The 23,628-nt window shown below is 34.8% G+C and overlaps 1 protein-coding gene across 1 annotated transcript; it reads left to right on the top strand.

Annotated features, from left to right (window-relative positions):
* Positions 1 to 4,727: 4,727 nt before the first annotated feature.
* LOC306666257 (uncharacterized protein) lies at positions 4,728 to 4,945 on the top strand. Its single transcript, XM_079148231.1, has one exon. The coding sequence runs from the start codon at positions 4,754 to 4,756 to the stop codon at positions 4,886 to 4,888; it is 135 nt and encodes a 44-aa protein (XP_079004357.1). The 5' UTR covers positions 4,728 to 4,753; the 3' UTR covers positions 4,889 to 4,945.
* The last annotated feature ends 18,683 nt before the right edge of the window (positions 4,946 to 23,628 follow it).

The following is a 23,628-nucleotide window of genomic DNA, read 5'->3' on the forward strand; positions in this document are numbered from 1 at the left end:
TCAGTCATCGTTTTTCCCTTCCAGTGTCAAAAAACAACGAGTATATAGAGTACCCAAGAAAAGAAATATGTCTGATTTTCAGAATGTGGGGTCTGAGAATTTCTAAGTATTCCTTAATGGTCCTTATTGTGGACTGCATATTTATATCACACTCTTAATTCAAATATTGAAACCTCAACCTCTAATAGAGTGGTATTAGGAGGTGAGGCCTTTGAGAGGTGATTAAATCTTGAGGCTATAGTCCTCATGACAGAATTAGTGCCCTTGTAAGGAGAGACATTGCAAACTTGATTCCTTTCTCTGCTTTTAGCCATGTTAGTGTATCAAAAAGTTCAGAGGTAAAAATGACTGGGTTATGAGAATCTTAACCTAATCAGTGCATTAATCCCCTGAGAGGCATGAAGTGGGTGGTAATTGTACGTAGATAGGGTGTGGTTGGAGTGGGTGGGTCCCTGAGGGCATGCCTTTGGAGTATATATGTTTTCCTTGTTGAGAGGAGCTCTCTCTATCTGCTTCCTTGTGCAAGGTCCTGAGTAGCTTTCCTGCACCACACTAATGTGCCATGATGTCCTGTCTTGCCTAGGACCATGAGGAATGGAACTGGCCATTTATGGCTCTGAAACCATGAGCCCCTAAATAAACTTTTCCTTCCCTAAAATTGTTTTTATCAGGTCTTTTGGTCACAGCAGCAAAAAAGATGACTAAAACAAATGGTGAATGCGTATCATTAAATATTTGTCTAAATTCATAGAATGTTCAACACCATGAGGGAATCCTGTGGTAACCTGTGAACTTTGAATATTAATGTATCCATGTAGGTTCATTGTTTGTGATATCTGGTGTAGGATGTTGATTATGGGTGAGGTTATTCATGTGTTAGTGCAAGGGCTTGTATGGGAAATCTCTGTACTTTTTAAAAAGATTTTACTATGAATGTAATACTGCGTTAAAAACTTAAATCTTAACAGATTTTGAAGATAGAAAGAAAACTTCAAAAAATAGCAGAGAATCTCTAACCCAAAAGTCTGCTAGAGGAAAAGAAGAAAGGATGGTTAGTGTTTCTAGACTGTCAAGTTCCAAGCAACATTATACTCCTCTGGGGAGTCAAGAGTGTGCATTAATTTTCTGGGCTCATTAAAATCTCTATTGGTTTTAATTACTATTACGGCCCAGTGGTCTCAACTCCAACCTTACATGTGACCTTTTTATTTACAGCCTTTAAAAACTTCATTTCTGTTCTTAGCATACAGCTTTCTTCAAATTGCTTCCACAACCCTCATCCCATTTCCCCCAATTTTATAATCTCCTTGGGACTAGTTTCTCTGGTGTTTAATTTTTCAGAGATACAGAAAGTGAAGAACATCTCTTCTTGGATGACTTTTATTGCTATAATTCTTTTTCTTTGAGCATGAAATGAAGATAGCACAGATATATAGATGTGCTCCACTGATAAGAGGTTGGTTCCAATACAGATTAGGAGATTGGCTATCTTTTGTCCTCAATTCCAAGTAATGAAATCACAGCACCTCCTATGATACATATGCCTCCTTGTTTTGTTACTTCATCCCTTCTAGACATATAGGACCCTCATTCTATTGTCTCTGAAAGCTGGAACCTGGAAATTTAACATGAAATCCCGATGCTTTTTCTATTTGGCAATTCTACAACGTATTAGTTGATCTAGTTCTGTTCCCCTGTGCTAGCTCTAATAAAGACAATGAACAATCTAATGCCTAAGCAAACATATCAACCAGGAATGAAGATTTTGTCCCATCATTTATTAGAAAACCAAATATCTATGATTATTTTTCTATAATCTTCTTCCAAGTTCCCTCAAATTAGAAGTGAAATATTATCTTTCCCACTCCTGGGAACAAGAAAGAAAAGAATCTTTATTCACACACAGTGCAGTTCTCACAAAGTAAAGAAAGTAATTTATTTTCGTGCCTAAGATAATGGGATGGTGATTTGTTGGCTTATCTTTACAGGTTCTCTGGAGGTTACCGGTTTCAGTTGCTGGGGATTGCTTTATAAGATGGCATGATTTGCTATATTTAATGAACTCTTACATCTACCTTATTATTTCTACCATTGGGGCCTTTTGTGTTTCTGTGAGGAAAAGACCTGATATGAACAACTCAGAAGAGGACAAGTTTATTTTGGCTCATGGTTTCTGATGTTTAGTCCATGATCAGTTGAGCCCATAACTCTGGGCCTGGGATGAGACCAAACTTTATGTCTTAAGAACATGGTAAAGGAAAGCAGCTCAGGATATGATGGCCAAGCACAGAGATCACTCACTTTACCAGGGACAAAATATAAATACAGTCATAACCCCAGTGATCTACTTCTTCCAGTAACACACTATCAGCCTACAGTTACCAGCCAGGTAATTCTTAAAATGGGATTACATCTATAATAATCTAATCATTTGCCTCTGAACATTCTTACGTTGTCTCACACATGAGTATTTTGGGGGACACCACATATCTAAACCCTAACATTCTACCTCTTGCCCCTCAAAGTTCATGCTCATCTTACATTGCAAAATACATTTAGTTCATCTCAAAAGCCCTCACAGTCTCAAAAGTTCCAGCATTGCCAAAAGTCCAAGTCCAGAATCTCATCTGAGATTTTAGGCAAACATTTGGGTGTTTTCCCCTGTAAAATGAAAAAAAAAAAGTCATGTATATTCAACATATAATGGCATAGGGTAAATATTTCATTACACAAGGGAGAAATGTGGGCATAGAATGAAGGGATGGGACCAAAAGTAGGACTGAAATTTAGCTGGACAAACAAGTTCTGTAGCAACACAGCCAGCATCTGGAGCACATGGCATCTGGATATTCTCTCTAAAGGGCTTGTGTAGATCTTCTCCAATCACTTTAATTATCATAGTCCACATGGCCTCTCTCTTTACTTGTTTCTGCTAAATTCCTGCACATATCCTTACATACGTTCAGTGTTACTAGCATTTCTTAATCTTGGGGGGTCTCCACTGCAACTTCAGCTTCCTTCTCATATTTTCATGCATCACCCTCTCAGGGACTGCCTACATGTTTTCCAAGAATCCTGGTCTCTTAGTTCTTCTTTTGAAATCTCAGTAGAAGCCTCCACGATCCCCTAACTCCAGCACCCTGCATTCCTGCAGAACCAGTATAACATGGTTCTGACACCATAGGTCTGATACCACTTTGAATAGTAGCCAAGAATACTGGAACTTTAGTTGTCTCTGATTGCCTGAGATAATCAGAAGATAAGCACAATGAAACAACTTCCTAGGTCCACCTGTGCAAATAGGGAACCCTATGGTCTCTTCTCAGAGGAATTTTTATTTTTACACATTTAAGCCTGAGATGGGTGGGGTCTTTCCAATTTCTGCAATGCCCTGAAGTCATCTTTCCTATTGTCTCTGGGTACAGTGCTTAGCATCAATCTCTTTAACAACCACAACTTCCTTAGTCCCAATTTTACTTGTACTTTTCTTGACAAACTGTAAATTTTCAAACCTTGCTGCTCTGCTTTCTGCTCCTGGTTACCACAGTAAATTCAGTAACAAGCATTCAGAAATAGGCCACTGCCTTAATGTTGTACTGCCTTGAAATTTTCCCTGCCAAATAAATTAGTTGATCATCTTCAAATTTAGCCCCACAGAAACTCTCAGGTCATGGGCAAAATGAAGACAAGTTCTTTTCCAGAATGTAACATGAATGACTTCTTGTCCAATTTCCATTAGTCCTACTTGCCCTCTGAAACCTCATGAGCACAGTTTTTATTGTCCATTTTCCTATCATCATTCTGACCCACCAAAATTTCCCATTAAGTTCCACTTACCACATTCTAAAGATTTTTTATCTTTAATTTCTAAACTTTTAAAAATTCATCCCAAAACAGCTTCAAAGGCTTCTGAACCACATGGTCAGTAAGTCATAACAATGGTCCCACCCCAGTACCAATTTATGTTTTAGCTAACTTTGTGTCACTGTTACCAAAAGACTGGAAGAACTACTTAGAGAAGGAAAAGTTTATTTAGCTCATGGTTTCAGAGGTTCAGTCCATGGTCAGTCAGTTCCACAGGTCTGGGCCTGAGGTGAGGCAGAACTTCAGGGATTTAGGGTGTGGTGGAAGAAAACGGCTCAGGACATGACTGCCAGGAAACAGAGAGAAAGCTCCAGTTACCAGGGACAAAATATAAACCCTCAAATCATCATCCCAATGGCCTACTCTCTCCAGTCAATCCCTGCCTATTGTTACCACCCAGTTAATGCATATCAGTAAATTAATACACTAATTAGATTACAACTCTCAAAATCTAATTATTATTGCACCTTTGAATATTCTTGCATTGTTTCACATATGAGCTTTGGGGGGGAAATCTCATATCTAAACCACAGTGGTGCTCAAAGATGGGTCCATTATTTTTCTTAACTAAAATTTTTGTGTTTATTTAGATTCATTTCTCCAGAAAGAGAGATGAGACACTTAACAACACAGAGTCAGGCATATTAATAATTAAACTTCTCTCCCTCCTTTGAGGTAGATATAAAGTCTTAAAATTAAGTTTTGAATATGAGGTGTTTCTCCTTAACTTCTATGTTAATGGAGAAGATTAAATAATTCGATTATGAGAGCTGTGACCTAATCAGTGGATTAGTCCATTTGAAGGATTAATAACTTGAGGACACTCAGTGACCACTGAGCAGAACAGACTTCTCTTATTCATGCGTCTTGCTCCACTTCCTCCAGAACCATGTCTGACAAACTCTATATAACTGAGATGGAGAAATCCGATAAGCTGAAACTGAAGAAGATGGAAACGCAAGAGAAATATTCTCTGCCTTCAAAAGAAACGATTGAACAGGAGAAGCAAGCAGGCGAATCGTAATGAGGCGTGCACAGTCAATATGCACTGTACATTCCACAGCATTGCCTTCTTATTTTACTTCTTTTAGTTGTTTAACTTTGGAAGAAGCAAAGAGGTTAGGTCAAGTTTAAATGACTGTGCTGCCTTTTCACATCAAAAAATTGAGAACTACTGACAACGAAGGCCAGACCTGCCTCTCCCATCTGCCTGTCTGACTGGCAGAGAAAGAAAAGAACTTGTATGTTGTTGATGGAAGAAGTTGGGTGGAAAGATGGCAAAATCTAAAGTAAGATCCAAGCTGTTCCAACTTGTTCTTCAGGCTGTAAAATGCAATTTAATAAGAGTGCCCTTTTTTGGTTCAAATGATTTAATTACTGGAATGCATAATTTTTTAATATGCAAATAAAAAGTTTTAAAATCTGAAAAAAAAAAATAATTCAAATGGATTACTGGGTGGTAACTGTAGGCAGGTGGGTCACCGTTGGAGGAAGTATGGGGGGAATACTTTGGGGGTTATATAATTTGTCTCCCGTTCCTCCCACACTCTCTCTCTCTCTCTGCTTCCTAGTTACCATATGATGAGCAGATTTCCTTTGCCGTGTCCTTCTACCACTATGCTCCAGCTCACCTCAGACCCAGAGAAAAGGACTGATACTCTGAACCTGTGAGCTCAAAATAAAATAAAATAAAATTTTTCTCCTCTGTATTTTTCTGTTATCTTTATATAGATTCATGTGCCATTATTGATGAAGTACAGGGCTCTGAAGCAGTTCTGTTTTGAGGTTGATGTTACCTATGCATTGCCCTTGGACACATGGGTTACAAAGGGTCTCTATGAGCTTGTAGTAAGCAGTGTGTGGCAATGGAGTACAGCATTGAGCCCAAAGGAGTGGTAAAGCTCAAAAACAATGAATCCTTGCTGAACTGTCACAGAAAACAGGAAGAGATATATAGACCTGGTATAGATGCTAGCCTAATTTTTATTTGCCTGAGTGTATTCTTAACCATTAGGGAGAAATATTCTAATCAGCAACTCCTTTGGATGTTGCCAGGAAGTTTTAAAATTTACATTATTGAGTTTTTGTTTTTTTCTTTTCACAGGGAATGAAATCCTGCCTTACTCTTGTTAGTCTACCCCTAAGTAGTGAGAATTGGCCAAGAGACAGGCTGGAGGCAAATAGCTATCTGTTTTCCTTTTCAAAATGCTTGTTCTCATTAATCGGTAAACCACTTCATTTTAGACTCCGGAGTGAAAAATTGATATTTATCATTTTCCATTCATAAGTTGCACCCCATCATTTATAATATGATGGAAATCACTTACGACCCAGTTCAAAGCAGAACTGTCCAAACACTCTCAAGAACAAATATGTGATTTTTCACTTTTCCCCATGCCCTTTTGATATCTGGGAGCAACCACTCAATCTAGGTTTGGCTCTTCATGTGCCCACCTGAAATGTAATGGAAAGATGCAAGTAGTGGTGAGCACTGGGTAAAAATGATAGCAACATCTGAATTTTAGGAGCAACTGTGTCAACTTTTCCAGGGAAATTTGAAGTCTCCAGAGGTGATGACAGAGGGAACCAGCATGGATCAGTATTAAATGGTGCTCAGCAGCAGTGGCATCATATTCTCAAAGGAACTTTTGTTCGTTTGTTTTAAATATTTTTTCAGTGAACTTCAGCACTGTTCATCTCTCTTCTTCATGGATTTTTGTCTTTTTTAATTATTAATTGTACAAATTAAAGGGATTCACTGCAGCATTTCCATACATGCATATACCCTCCCTACATCCCCCTTGTGTCCTTCCCTCCTCTGCTCCTTCCTTCCAGTAGCCTTCCCTAATACTCCCTTTTTTTATTTTCAGGTCTTTTTTATTTTAATTTTTTATTTTCCAAAAAGGAGATAAATATGGAATATTTATCATTCTGTGTTTGAACTATTTTGTTTAATATGATGATTTCTATCCAACCATTTCCTGCAAGTAAGATATTTTATGTCTGAACAATACTCTATTATGTACATGTACTATATTTTCTTTGTTCATAAATCTATTGCTGGGAATCTAGGCTGATGGCATGGTTTGGCCATTGTGAACAGCATTCCAGTAAAGGTATATATGCAAGCATCTCTTTTCTATGCTGACTTTATTTCTTTCAGTCATACACCTAGGAGTGATATAGCTAGATATAACATAATTCTATTTTTAATTTTTTGAGGAAACACTGTCCTGTTTTTCACAATGGCTGTGCTAGATTACATCCCCACCAACAGTGCATAAGTGTTCCTTTTTCTCTACATCTTCTCCAGCATTTGTATTTTATTTTTGATAATTGTTATTCTTCCTGGAGTGAGATGGAATCTTACTATGTGTGTGTGTGTGTGTGTGTGTGTGTGTGTGTGTAAAAACTTATACAATAACACACTTAAATATATACAGTTTATTAAATGTCAATCATATTTTAAGTTGTTAACCTTTTATTGCATGGAAATTCTTCATTAGTATAATTTACTTTATAATTGTGTGTAAATCTTCTTACTATACAAATCATCACAAAATGTTGTTAGAAAAGTTTGTAAGCACATATATAATTGAAAGATACAATAAGATATCATTTTGACATCATTAATTGTTTAAAAATATCACTTGTAAAGTTCTTAAGGAAGAATTTTGTTTTCTGAGAAAGAAAAAGTAAACCCTGCAAGAAGAGACCTATTTATGGTTTGTCTCACACTATTATTCCTAACTTCTAGAAAAGATTTTTTCCCATTCCGTGATAGCATCCATTCCAAAGCAAAACCCTTTCATCCGAGACCTTCCCCCAAATTGCCTAACATAAGTGAGGTTAGTTGGAGCCAGCAAATACAGTAAGTCCTTCCTAACACCTTCTTACTAAAACACTATGGTGTGTTTTCTCTCTTTCTGCAATGAGTCAATAAATATAAATTTGTCCAATTACACATATATTTTAGTGGTTTTTGGTTGAAGGACATTGGCACTTTAATTAAAAATTACACTTAAAGTGACCATTGAAGGAAAACTATATCTGCATTCATCAATAATGCCTATTTTATTCAGGACACCTTTCCTATCAGGATATTACATGTATTGAGTAAAATTTTGTCAGAATTAGAAAGCATAGCAAAAACAGGTAATTGTTTTGTTGTTGTCCATCAGAAATCAGGTTAGAAAAACATGTTTTGCAAAGGTCTTTTGGTAACAGACACATTTTCTCTGCTATCCTATTGTTCCAGATTAATTTCAGAAACAAGCAAAATATGCTAGTGGCAAGGCACCTGCTATTCTCTTGCCTGAATGTCACTTTGCTATTTAGATTTAGCTCTAAAAAAATATAATTTTCCTGTTACAAAGGAAATAGAGTATTTTCCTCTTCCTTTTACATAGTGTAATAGAATCTTTATAGAATATTATTTTTAGAAAAGATCGTCTCTTATTCCTAACATAAGGAATCTAAAGAGAAAAATTCTGTAGGCCGATCAAAATTGAATTTGCAAAAGATCACACTGATATTGCAATAATTTTAAGGTCTTTTTGGCCTGGAATGTAAATATTCATCAACTATTTTCTTTGATGACCTTTAAAAATAAATATCCAGGTGGTAATGTGTATAGATTTCTCATTGAAGATAAATTTTAAGCTGAAGAAATATGCTTCTGTCTCTCATCAATCATCTTGCCAGCAGCTATGAACTTGGCTCCAACCTTATAAATTTTGCTGAGCCAAGAAGTAGAAGCCCTCTGACTGACAGCGACAAGGGAGAGGTGGTGCTAGTCATTCCTCAAATAGAGTGACTCATGACGCTCAGTTATAGTAAAAGTGGAACATTGGAAACTTATAACAGGAAGTCTTTAAAACACAAAAAATATTCACAAACAACTTAGGTAGTGAATTGGAAATTAAATTTACTTATAAAATTATTTTATAAATGTATCACCCCTAATTCCACTGGAAATGCTTTATAAAGACAGGGAAAATATGTATTTGTCTGTGCTCATAGATAATGTAATTGAAATGATTCAGACACATTTGCATAGTTTGATTCTGAGAAAATACTATTTTGTGAGTTATTAATTAGAGAAAAACATAAGGCTTTTAGACAATAAGAAACGTTAAAGGATCACTTCTTAACATAGCATAAATGGTTTGGTCATTAAAATCTTTCATTAGTGATTCCTTTAAAGTAAGTCATCTACTGATTCACAATTCTCAGTACCATTAGTATTTTCTTTTCTAAACATTGTCAATAGTTTAACTCATAATACATCTGAATATCAGTTAACAAAGGAGTTTGAATTGGGTGGTAATGATATCCAACCAAATTTTTGTGAGTAAAGATTGACAGAAATCTATAACCTTTCTTTAGAGTTTAAGGCTTTGTGAAGGGAAAAGAGGAGGGTTCCCTTTATCTATACTGAAGGAAGATGAGGAGATCATAGTTCTAGAACTTCTTTTTAAAAATTCCAGTCTAGTGTACACTGGCTCAAATAGACTAGCATACAGTCCAGTTCAGAAATACCTTTGATTCCAGTGGGCTTCTTCAGTCTACCCTCCTCTCACCTGGGAAAAGACAGGCAAGCTCTACTTACTTACTAAGGGGGCAAGTCTGTTTCACTCAAAGGACTTTTTTTCCTTCAATTGTCACCTTTGTTTACCTCAAAAATTTTGGTTTTTATGTCCATAATTCCTAAATACCATGATAATACAATGATTAATACCACTAACAACCATATAGTTTGAAGTAGATTTATACCATTTCCTCTCTTCTTCTTCCATAAATAGTCTCAGTCTCACATACCTGTATCTTCAATAAGCTATGCCAGCAATTTGAAGCTCAGACAAATTAAACAATATATGAAAGTATAATATGTACAGTAATAAACTCTATCATCTCTGGACTTCTGCCCCACTTTTAACACTTTTAGTAGTGTCTTATGATTCCTAATTTTGGGGGGGATCAGGAGGCATTTGGGTAATTATCAGGATGGTCCTAGAATTCCACAGAGGAGGGAAAAAATTCAGACATTGGTTCAAAGGAGATTTTAGTGAAGTATTTTGTATAGAGTGAAGGTAATATTAGAAGAAGAGGAAAATATGAAATGGTATCAAGAATACTGCAAAAAACTGGAAGCTGTTCTTCTTTTAGAGATGAAGCCAAAATAGGAGGATATTTAGACTCTAAAACTAAGTGAGATTTGGAGCCTTTGAGGAAAAATAAAAAATGAATGGACCCAACTCTTTCACAGAGGTTGCACCAAAGAGGGGAAAAATGGAGAAGGGTCCAGCCTGTCTTCCTTTCTCCTGACCTCTCTCCAGGCAGTTCCTTCCCCAGCTGTTTACAAGTGTCACCAAGCCACAAGAGAGCAGGAAAGGACCAAGTATAGATCTGATGTTCTAGGGAATAGAGCATACTTCTTTAGTTAATGTATTTTGATGCATGTATATGTATATTATATTTCATATATATGTACACACATATATATACAGTTCTAAGAGAACAAAGGAATTCTTGCTAACATTTAAAATAATTTTATCTTAATTACATATCTCATATTACATAGGATATTTAACTTATTTTTTCCAAAACAAAACTTTTGCAGTGTTCTGCATATTTATCTAATCTTCTTGACAACATGTTTTATTTCTTCACAATATGATTGATCTATGGCATATATTTCTGAATCACACTGTATATATACTGAATATATGTATGTAACTCTTGGTTTTTTGTGTGCACATATTTATAATTCCGGTTATATGTGTGTATGTGTGTATTTTTAATTCTTGTATTTCTCCAGTATTATTTATGTTGTTGCAAGGTCATTTTTCCCCCTGGCAAGCTTAATCCAATATGTTAGATAATTTTGTTAAAAAAATCTATAGAACTCTGTTACTTTAGAGTAAGGTATCAGAAAGGTTGATCAGGAACTCTAAATACTTCTATGGATTAGTAAGTAGGCATCATGTGGATAACTAACTGTGTTAGTGGTTTTAAGAAGTTTAGGCTATTTACTTGTAAAACATTCCATGATATTAATTTAACTCATTAATTCAGATTAAATATTTATAGCCCTACTGCATAAGTGATAGCTGTTATTTTCCATTGACAGTGTATCAGATGGTATATAATGTTTGCATGTCTCACTTGGGATATGTTTGACTACCAGATCAAAATATTGTGAACATATTTTATTTTTGCTTATTAGTTTCTGTTGAGTGATATTCTGAAAAAACCTCTGAATATCAGCTCTTCAATAATTTCACAGATCAATATCAAGCAATGAAATAGAAGAAGCCATTAAAAATCTACCATCCAAGAAAAGCCCAGGACCAGACGGATTCTCAACTGAGTTCTATAAGCCCTTCAAAGAAGAACTCATTCCAATACTTCTCAAAGTATTCCAGGAAATAGAAAAGGAGGGTACCCTACCAAACTCATTCTTTGAAGCTAATATCACTCTCATACCCAAACCAGGCAAAGACACATCAAGGAAAGAAAATTTTAGACCAATATCCTTTATGAATATAGATGCAAAGATCCTTAACAAAATATTGGCAAACCATATCCAAAAACATATTAAGAAAATCGTGCACCACGATCAAGTGGGGTTCATCCCTGGAATGCAAGGATGGTTTAACATCTGTAAATTAATAAACGTAATCCATCATGTCAATAGACTTAAGGATAAGAATCATATGGTTATTTCCATTGACGCATAAAAAGCTTTTGACAAAATACAACACACCTTCATGTTCAAAACACTAGGAAAAATAGGGATGGTAGGAACATACCCGAACATTGTAAAGGCTATTTATGATAAGCCCATGGCCAACATCATTCTTAATGGAGAAAAACTGAAACCATTTCCTTTAAAAACAGAAACAAGACAGGGATGTCCTCTTTCACCAATTCTATTCAACATTGTCCTCAAACTCTAGCCAGAGCAATTAGGCAGACTAAAGAAATTAAAGGGAAATTAAATTAAATTAAATTAAAGAAATTAAAGGAATTAAATTAAATAGGAAAAGAGGAACTTAAGCTGTCACTATTTGCTGATGACATGATTCTATATTTAGAGGATCCAAAAACCTCCTCCAGAAAAGTTCTAGACCTCATCAATGAATTCAGCAAAATAGCAGGTTATAAAATCAACACGCATAAATCTAAAGCATTTTTATAGGCAAGCGACGAAACAGCTGAAAGGGAAATGAGGAAAACGACTCCATTTGCAATAGCCTCAAAAAAAAAAAATACTTGGGAATCAATCTAACCAAAGAGGTAAAAGATCTCTACAATGAAAACTACAAAACATTGAAGAAAGAAATTGAGGAAGACCTTAGAAGATGGAAAGATCTCCCATGTTCTTGGATAGGTAGAGTTAATATTGTCAAAATGGCCATACTACCAAAAGTGCTATACAGATTCAATGCAATTCCAATTAAAATTCCAATGACTTACCTTACAGAAATAGAGCAAGCAATCATGAAATTCATCGGGAAGAATAAGAAACCCAGAATAGCTAAAGCAATCCTTAGCAGGAAGAATGAAACAGGGTTTATCGCAATACCAGAACTTCAACTCTATTACAAAGCAATAGTAACAAAAATGGCATGGTATAGGCACCAAAATAGACAGGTAGATCAATGGTACAGAATAGAGGACACGGACACAAACCCAAATATATACAATTTTCTCATACTAGACAAAGGGGCCAAAAATATGCAATGGAGAAAAGATAGCCTCTTCAACAAATGGTGCTGGGAAAGCTGGAAATCCATACGCAACAGAATGAAACTAAACCCCTATCTCTCACCCTGCACAAAAATCAACTCACAATGAATCAAGGACCTTGGAATCAGACCAGAGACCCTGCATCTTATAGAAGAAAAAGTAGGTCCAAATCTTCAACTTGTTGGCTTAGGATCAGACTTCCTTAACAGAACTCCCATAGCACAAGAAATAAAAGCAAGAATCAATAACTGGGATAGATTCAAACTAAAAAGTTTTCTCTCAGCAAAGGAAACTATCAGCAATGTGAAGGGAGAGCCTGCAGAGTGGGAAAATATCTTTGCCACTGATACTTCAGACAGAACACTGACTCCCAGAATATATAAAGAACTCAAAAAACTCTACACCAAAAATATAATAACCCAATCAACAAATGGGCTAAGGCTATGAACAGACACTTCACAGAAGAAGATCTACAAGCAATCAACAAACATATGAAAAAATGTTCACCATCTTTAGTAATAAGAGAAATTCAAATCAAAACTACCCTAAGATTCCATCTCACCCCAATTAGAATGGCGATTATCAAGAATACAACCATCAATAGGTGTTGGAGAAAGGTACACTCATACATTGCTGGTGGGGATGCAAATTAGTGCAGCCACTCTAGAAAGCAGTATGGAGATTGCTTAGAAAACTTGGAATGGACCCACCATTTGACCCAGCTATCCCACTCATTGGCCTATACCCAAAGGACTTAAAATTAGCGTACTACAGAGATACAGCCACATCAATGTTCATAGCTGCTCAATTCACAATAGCCAGATTGTGGAACCAACCTAGATGTCCTTCAATTGATGAATGGATAAAGAAACTGTGGCATATATATACAATGGAATATTACTCAGCTATAAAGAATGATAAAATTATAGCATTTGCAAGCAAATGGATGAAATTGGAGATTATCATGCTAAGTGAGATAAGACAATCTCAAAAAACCAAAGGAGGAATGATCTCACTGATAAGCAGATGATGACACATAATAGGGGGTGGAAGGGGGGCAAGAATGGAGGAAGGAGGGACTGTATAGAGGGAAAAGAGGGCTGGGAGGGGTGGGGGGAAGGAAACAATAACAGAATGAATCAAACAAAATTACAAAATAAAATAAAATAAAATAAATAATTTCACCCCACATGGCAAATAATAACCTTGTCTGGATCACTTACTGCATCAGTAATCAGAAAGCAGTGATTCTGCATTTCTGTAATTGCAACCAAATTGTGATTTTGCTTTGGTTTGCAAAGGAAAGCTTTTTCTACTCCATCCCAATTTTTAGCAATGGATTTATGAATATTTATTATTTTCTAATATGTCACTATTTCTTATTGACATCATCTTTTTAATGCTCAACTTGCCCAGATTTGACCTTCAAATCTGGGAGTCCTTCAATCTCTTATGTCACCTTTCCATATAACATTTGGAACATGTAACATTTTTACAACGACTTTGGTTTATGGCACTAATTGTTCCAAGGTCCCTTTGATTGGTGCAGACAGCAAGGCAGACATTTCTAGCAGGTCTGGCTGAGTGATACACTCTTTGGGACTGAAGTACCATTCAATCTCCACCTTTTGGTGTTCAGAGAAAAAGCATATTTAAATAAATAATGAATTTATTCAGAAGTTCCCAATTAAAATGTAGTACATGGGCCCTTCCTCAAACTTTAGGCTCATTTTACCATTTTCTATGGCACTGCATCTGATTGCAGAAATACAGTGCAAAATGTCTCTTTTGGTCAACATTTTATAGGAATTACACATGAAAGGGAGTACTGGAAGATGCAGATCTCAAATAAAAGCTGATGCTATTTAAACTAACAGACTGTTTCTATTTTTCCTTTCATGTTGTGGTTTTTGCTTTAGTCATTTGTCCTAACCTGATATCGAGAATGCAATTCTGCTTTCTTATTATTTGAAATTGCCAGGTATATATTTGTTCATACTTTAAAAAAATTGTTTCTGAACCATGTTTTTTATATTATATAATCTTTTTGTACATTAGAACCCCAAACCCAACAAAATTTTATTTTGTATATAATTTTAATAGTTATGCCTCATATACTTAGAAATCAACTGTCATATTATTTGTTATTATATTAGCATATTCATTGTTTCTTCCTCTATGTTGTGTTTTCTCTTATTCTCATTTTATTTCTTTGAGTTTCTTGAACATACTATTCAACTTTTGCTTTGCTGTGTTTTTAAATGTTGTGGTAATGAAATCTGATGGCATTTTCTTTGTAAATGACTTGGAGATCAAAAGGATATTTTATTTACCATAAAATATAATTATTGTGTTTAGATATGTCTCAGAATTGTTCCACAACAGTTTTCCTGGATATGTGGTTAAATTTTTCAATATATAGATTTATATCTTTCATTTTGGAAAAATATTTGGCTCGCATTTACCACTTTGATTTTTCTTCTTCAAAGACTTCAGTTAATTGTGTGCTAGCTCCTCTTTGCTCATAGTCTATGTCTAAACATTTAATGGTCTTGTTTACTTATCTATTTTCTTTATATTCTTCTAATTTTTATTCCTCTCCTCCTTTCTTGTGTTCTATTTTATCAAATGTTCACTTGCATACATTGTATTTTTATATTCGCAATTAAAATATCTTATTCATTTTTTAAATATCATTCTTGAGGGTTATTTTCTTTTTTACTTTTCACATTACCTATCGTAAGTTTTGTTCATTTTGCCTCTGATTTTTTGAATTTGGGATTCTAGCTGTTTTCTTACTATTTACAAATGTTGTTTAAGGATATTTCATTTATACTTTACCTTCATCCTGCCCTTTTCTGTCTTGTTGAAGTTTAGTGTTAGAGGGTAATCTTTTCTCATGTGGATGTTGACTGCTATTAAATATTCATTTTAAATTATACTGAATTTTTCAGGGTGAGGATTGTATTAGTCAGGGTTCTCCAGAGAAACAGTCAATGGTGTGGGTAATTAAGGAGGAACTGGAGGAATTAGCTCATAGGATTATGGAGGCTGAGAAGTTCTGTGATCTATTATAAACCAGATAACCAAGAGGTTCAGGGGTATAATTCCAATCTGAGCCTGAATAACTGAGAACCAAGGGAATCAACATAAATCTTAGGACAAGGACAGAAGACTAGTGTCTCAAGTAGATAGGCAGGAAGCAAAAAGGATATATTTCTCCTCCCAGCGCCTATTCATTCCTTAGTGAATTGAATGGTGCCCAACCACTTTGGGGAGGATGATCTTCTATATTTAGCCCACCAAACTGAATACTAATCTCACCTATAATCAGCTTTATAGCACATGCAGAAATAATGTAGAATCTTGATACCATCTTGGCCAGTGAAGTTGATATATACATAATTATTACAAGTTGTTTTAGTCAGTTTTTCATTACTGCGAACAAAAGACCAAAATAAAATGACTTTAGAAGAGACAAAGTTTATTTGGGACTCATGGTTTCCAAGGTCTCAGTCCACAGCTGGTTATTTGCATTGTTCTGGTCCCAACATGAGACAGGACGTCATGGTGGAAGAGTGTAATGGAGGAAAGCAAGTCAGAACATGACCACCAGGAAGCAGAAAGAAATCTCTCGCTCAACAGGGACAAAATATATACCTCAAAGTCATGCCCCCAATCACCTGCCTCCAGTCATACCCTATCTGCCTACAGTTACCACCCAGGTAATCTCTATTGGGGATTAGTGATTAGTATCCTGATTAATTTAAAACTCTCATAACCCAATCATTTCACCCTTAAACTTTCTTGTATTGTCTTATATTTGGGTGGTGGGACACCTCATAGCTAAACCATAACACAAGGATTTATATGGCTTTTGAGTGTACATAGAAGGGAGATAATAGTTTGAGCAGTTTCCCAGTTTTTTTGCTAAATAATACCCTTTTGATTGCTAATTCAGTTATTTAGCATTTGGTATTTATCATTGGAGAAAGGGTTGTTGTTGTTCCCTTTCCAAAATTAAATTTATTCTGAATTGATAGATAAAAACAACAATTGTACATATCAATGTGGTAGCATCTGGTGTTTTGATACATGTATATATTGTATAATGTTTAAATTAGGCTAAACATATTCATCACCTCAAACGTTTATCACATATTTATGGTGATATCCTCAAAATTCTTTCCTCTAGCCTTTGGAAAAGTATAGTGCATTATTGTTTCTTACAGTCACCCTATTTCTTGATCATATCTAGCTGTAACATCACACTCAATGATCAACCTCTCCCCATTTCTCCATCTCTCCACCTATTTCAAGCCTTAGGTAATCACCATGTGTTATGCCTTTTAATTTTGTCTTTCCTTAAGTTCTTATATTTTTTATGCCTTATTTCCACATGCACTTCATTTCTCAGTTCATTGTCATTCTCCTAAGCATATTTCCCTCTTTTATGTAATTTCTTTTTTTTAAAACATTGACTTTCTAAGACTGACTCCATGATTCTATGTACTTTAAGCTTTTTATTTCCAAGTGCATTAGCACACAGGTCTCAACTTCTTGTCAGTATTTATCCATTCAAGGTAACACTTTCTCTGTGTATTTTATTTTAAGTACCTTGAACCACTAAACACTTTTTAAATTTAATTATGAAAGCATATTTTCATGACATTTTAATTTTTTTTAGTGCCCTACAGTTGTACATAAAATCGGGGTTCATTTTGAAATAATTATACAAGCTTTGGATATAATTTGCTCCAAAGTAGTCCCTAATATTTCTCATTCCCTTCCCTCCTTCACCCATTTACCTTTCTTCTTCTCTATTATTCTGTCTTCAATTTGCACTTAAGGATTTTTTAAGTTAGTACTTTATAGATGTACATAAGGTGAAATTCACTGTTGTATATTATACATGTACATGGTATAATTGGTTTAATTCATTCCACCTTCCTCTTATTTTCCATCTCTCCTCCCTCCCCTTCTATCCCCTTCGTTTACCCAACTGACCTCAAAAGAATTAAGCAGACACTTCCCAAAATAAAAGATCTACATATGGCCAACAAATATATTCTAAAATATTTAATATCTCTAGCAATTATGGTAATGAAATCAAAACTATATTAAGATTTCATGTTTCTATAATCAGAATGGCAATTATCAATAATACAAATAATAATAAATTCTAATGGGGATGTGGGGGAAAGGTAAACTTATACATTATTGGTGGGATTGCAAATTATTATAATCACAGTGGAGAGCAATGTGTGGTGATTTCTCAAACAACTGGAAAAGGAGCCAACATATGATCCAGCTATCCTGCTCCCTAGTAATTACCCAAAAGACCTAAAATCAGCATACTATAAGTACACAGCCACATCAATGATTATAAAAGCACAATTCAAAATAACCAAGTTATAAAACCAGCCCAGGTGACAATCAACAGATGACTGGATCAAGAAAATGTATATATGTGTGTGTATATATATATATATATACACACACATATACATATACATATATATATACATACACACATATACATATATATATATATATATATATATCAAATGGAGTTTTACTTGCCAAGAAGAACAAAACAATGGCATTTGCTGGTAAATGGATGGAACTTGAGAACATCATGTTAAATGAATAAATTGGAAACAGAAAGTTAAGGGTTGGAAGGTTTCTTTCATATGCCGAAGCTAGACTTAAATAAGTGAAAGAAAAAGATGTGTGTATGTCAGGGAGGTGGGGATCCTATGAAAACAGAAGACAACCACTAAGCACTTTCTGCACACTACATTTTCTTTTTTGTTTGTTTATATTGATCTTTAAAAATTATTTATTTATTTATTTTTTACAGACTGCATTTTGTTCATTGTATACAAATGGGGTACATATCATTTCATTTCTATGATTGTACATGATGTAGATTCATACCATTCATGTAATCATACATGTACATAGGATAATGATGTCTGTCTCATTCCACCATTTTTTCATATCCCCCTCCCTCTCATTTCCTTCTACATAATCTAAAGATCCCCCATTCTTCTCTCCCTCCCTACCCCCCCCCCCCACATCCATTATATATCATCATCCACTTATCAGGGAAAACATTGGGCCTTTGGTTTTTGGGGATTGGCTTATTTCACTTAGCATGATATTCTCCAATTCCATCCATTTGTTTGCAAATGCCATAATATTATTCTTCTCTGTGGCTGAATAATATTCCATTGTGTATATATACCACAGTTTCTTTATCCATTCATCTGTTGAAGGGCATCTAGGTTGGTACCACAATCTGGCTATTGTGAATTGAGCTGCTATAAACATTGATGTGACTGTGTTACAGTAGTTTGCTAATTTTAAGTCCTTTGGGTACAAACTGAGGAGTGGGATAACTGGGTCAAAAGGTGGGTCCATTACAAGTTTTCTGAGGATTCTCCACACTGCTTTCCAGAGTGGCTGCACCAATTTGCAACTCCACTAGCAATGTAAAAGTGTGCCTTTTTTCCCCACATCCATGCCAACATCTATTATTGTTTGTGTTCTTGAGAATAGCCATTCTAATTGGAGTAAGATGAAATCTTAGAGTTGTTTTAATTTGCATTTCTCTAATTATTACAGATGTTGAACACTTTTTCATGTATTTATTAATCTCCTGTATGTCTTCTTCTGTAAAGTGTCGGTCCAGTTCCTTGGGCCATTTATTGATTGGGTTCTTTGTATTTTTGTTGTAAAGTTTTGAAGTTCTTTATAAAGTTTGGAGATAAGTGCTGTATCTGAATTGTGTGTGGAAAGGATTTTCTCCCACTCTGCAGGCTCTCTCTTCACATTCTTGATTGTATCCTTTGCTGAGAAAAATCTTTTTAGTTTGAGTTCATCCCATTTATTGATTCTTGCTTTGATTTCTTGTGCTTTGAGAGTCTTGTTGAGGAAGTCTGATCCTAAGCCAACATGATGAAGATTCGGGCCTACTTTGTCTTCTATTAAGTGCAGGGTCTGTAGTCTAATTCCTAAATCCTTGATCCATTTTGAGTTGAGTTTTGCGCAGGGTGAGAGATAGGGGTTTAATTTCATTTTACTGCATATGGATTTCCCGTTTTGCCAGCACCATTTGTTAAGCAGGCTATCTTTTCTCCATTGTATGTTTTTGGCTTCTTTGTCTAGTATGATGTGACTATATTTATGTGGTTTTGTCTCTGTGTCTTCTATTCTGTACCATTGGTCTGCCTGTCTATTTTGGTGCCAATACCATGCCATTTTTGTTACTATTGCTCTGTAGTATAGTTTAAGGTCTGGTATTGTGATAACTCCTGCTTTACTTTCCTGCTCAGGACTGTTTTGGCTATTCAAAGTCTTTTATTCTTCCAGATGAAGTTCATGATTGCTTTCTCCATTTCTATGAGGAATGTCATTGGAATTTTAATTGAATTCACATATTGAATCTGTATAGTGCCTTTGGTAGAATGGCCATTTTGACAATATTAATTCTGCCTATCCAAGTTCATGGGAGATCTTTCTATCTTCTAAGGTCTTCTTCAATTTCTTTCCTTAGTGTTCTATAGTTTTCATTGTAGAGATCTTTCACCTCTTTTGTTAGAATAATTCCCAAGTAATTTTTTTTTAGGCTATTGTGAATGGAGTGGTTTTTCTAATTTCTCTTTCAGAGGATTCATCACTTATGAATAGAAATGCATTGATTTTATATCCTGCTACTTTGCTGCATTCATTTATTAGTTCTAGAATTTTTCTGGTGAAGTGTTTTTGGCTCATACAGAATCATGTCATTGGCAAATAGTGACAGCTTGAGTTCTTCTTTTCCTATTTGTATCTCTTTAATATCTTTGGTCTGTCTAATTGCTCTGGCTTAGTGTTTGAAGGATGATGTTGAATAGAAAAGTGGTGAAAGAGGGCATCCCTCTCTTTTCAGTTTTTAGAGGGAATGCTTTCAGTTTTTCTCCTTTAAGAATGATGTTGACTGTGGGCTTAGCATTGATAACCTGTACAACATTGAGGTATGTTCCTAATATTCCTATTTTTTCTAGTATTTTAAGCATGAAGGGGTGCTGTATTCTATCAAATGCTTTCTCAGCATCTTTTGAAATAATTATATGATTCTCAACTTTAAGTCTATTGATGTGAGGAATTACAGTTATTGTTTTCCAGATGTTGAACCAACCTTCCATTCCTGGGATAAACCCCACTTGATCATGGTGCACTATCTTTTTAATATGTTTTTGTATTTGGTTAAGGAGTTTTGCATCAATATTCATCAGGGATATTTGTTCTAAAGTTTTCTTTCCTTGATGAGTCTTTGGTGTTGATATCAGAGTGATACTAGCTTCAGAGGATGAGTTTTGAAGTATTCCCTCCTATTCTATTTCCTGGAATACTTTGAGGAGTATTGGTGTTAGTTCTTCTTTAAAGGTCTTGTAGAATTCAGCTGAGAATTCATCGTCCTGGGCTTTTCCTGGTTGGTAGGCTTTTGATGGCTTCTTCTATTTCAGTGCTTGAAATCGATCTGTTCAAATTGTGTACGTCTTCCTGATTCATTTTGGAAGGATCATATTTCTCTAAAAAATTGTCAATGTCTTTGATATTTTCTATTTTGTTGGAGTATAGATTTTCAAAGTAGCTTCTAATTATGTTATATAGTTCAATGGTGTCTGTTGTGATCTTTTCTTTTTCATCATGAATTCTAGTAATTTCAGTTTTCTCTTTCATTCTCTTCATTAGTGTGACTAAGGGTTTATCAATTTTGTTTACTTTTTAAAAGAACCAACTTTTTGTTCTGTCAATTTTTTGAATTGTTTCTATTGTTTCAATTTCGTTGATTTCAGCTCTGATTTTAATTATTTCCTGTCTTCTACTATTTTTGGTGTTGATCTGTTCTTCTTTTTCTAGGTCTTTGAGATATAATATTAGGTCATTTAGTTGTTGACTTTTTATTTTTTTTTTTAATGTATGAGCTCAATGCAATGATCTTTCCTTTTAGTACTGCTTTCAGAATGTCCCAGAGATTTTAATATGTTGTGTCATTATTCTCATTTACCTTTAAGACTTTTTTTATTTCTTCCCAATGATTTCTGTTATCATTGCATTATTCAATAGCATATTATTTAGTCTCCAGGTGTATGAGTAGTTTTTGTTTGTTATTTTATCGTTGATTTCTAATTGCATTCCATTATGGTCTGATAGGATACAAGGTAGTATCTCTATTTTTTTGTATTTACTAATGGCTTCTTCATGGCATAGCATATAGTCTATTTTGGAGAAGCACACATGAGCTGGGGAGAAGAAAGTATATTCATTCTATGATGAATGAAATACTCTATACATGTCCATTAAGTCTATATCATTGATTATATTATTGAGTTCTATAGTTTCTTTGTTCAACCTTTGTTTGGAGGATCTATCCAGTGGTGAGAGCAGTGTGTTAAAGTTGCTCACTATTATTGTGTTGTGATCTATTTGATTCTTATAATTGAGAAGGATTTGTTTGATATACACAGATTCTTCATTATTTGGAGCATAAATATCTAAAATCATTATGTCTTGCTGATTTATGCTTCCCTTAAGCAGGATGAAATGATATTCTTTATCCCTTCTGACTAACTTAGGTTTGAAGTCCACTTTATCTGATATAAAGATGGAGACCCCTTTTTTACTGAGTCCATGTGCATGGTATGTTTTTCCCAATCCTTTCACCTTTAGTCTGTGAATGTCTTTTTCTATGAGATGAGTCTCTTGAAAGCAGCAGATTGTTGGGTCTTTCTTTTTAATCCAATCTGCCAGTCTATGTTTTTTGATTATTGAGTTTAGGTCATTAACATTCAGAGTTATTATTGTGATATGATGTGTATTCCTGGTCATTTTGGCTGAGTTTTGGCTTTTAACTTGACTTGGGTTCTCCTTTAGTTGATTTTTCCTTTAGGGTAGTTCCTTCCTTTGCTGACTTGTATTGTTGTTTTTCACTTCCTCCTCATGAAATATTTTGCTGAGAATGTTCTGTTTTGCATGCTTTCTATTTGTAAATTCTTTTAACTTTTGGTAATCATGGAAAGATTTTGTTTCATCATCAAATTTGAACGTTAGTTTTACTGGGTATAGGATTCTTGGTTGGTATTTATGTTCTTTCAAAGCTTGAAATATATTATTCCAGGCCTTTCTTGCTTTTAAGATCTGGACTGAGAAATCTGCTGATATCCATACTGGTTCCCCCTTATATGTAATCTGACGCTTTTCTCTCGCAGCCTTTAAAATCCTTTCTTTAATTTGTATGAGAGGTATTTTCATTATAATGTGCCTTGGTGTGGATCTGTTGTAATTTTGTAACTGTTGTTCTGTAAGCCTCATGTATTTGATTTTTCCATTTCATTTTTCAGGTTTGGGAAATTTTTTGATATTATTTCAGTGAACAAGTTGTTCATTCCTTTGGTTTGTATCTCTGTGCCTTCCTCTATCCCAATAATTCTTAAGTTTGGTCTTTTAATGATATCCCATAATTCTTGAGGGTTCTGTTCATGATTTTTTAACATCTCAGTTTGTTCAACTTTATTTTCTACATTAAATATTTTGTCTTCATTGTCTGAGATTATGTCTTCCACAAGATCTATTCTGTCGGTGGTGCTTGAATTGTTAATTTGGTTTATTGTTTCTTTCAAGTATTTCTGTTTTTGTTTTTGTTTTTGTTTTCAGAATCTCTATCTCTTTTTGGAAGTGTTCTTTTGCTTCCTGCATTTGCTCTTTTAACGGTTTATTGAAGTGATCATGTATTGCCTGCATTTGCTCTCTTATCTCATCTTTTGCTTCAAGGATCATTTTAATTATGCAGATTCTAAACTCTCTTTCTGTCATTTCTACTACCATGCTGTCATTGGATTCTATCAAAATAGCAGCTTGGTTTGTTAGGGACACTTTGTTCCCCTTTTTTTTTCATATTGTTTCTGTATATCCCCTCTAGCAGTGAAGATCAGAGGTTAAAGTTTCCCCCCTGCAGGCTTA

The sequence above is a fragment of the Sciurus vulgaris genome (assembly GCF_902686455.1).
Source record: "Sciurus vulgaris genome assembly, chromosome: 7".
Taxonomy (NCBI): Eukaryota; Metazoa; Chordata; class Mammalia; order Rodentia; family Sciuridae; genus Sciurus; species Sciurus vulgaris.

Bases quoted from the DNA above. Each gene is read 5' to 3' on its own strand.
- LOC306666257 (XM_079148231.1), top strand. From the start codon at position 4,754: ATGTCTGACAAACTCTATATAACTGAGATGGAGAAATCCGATAAGCTG.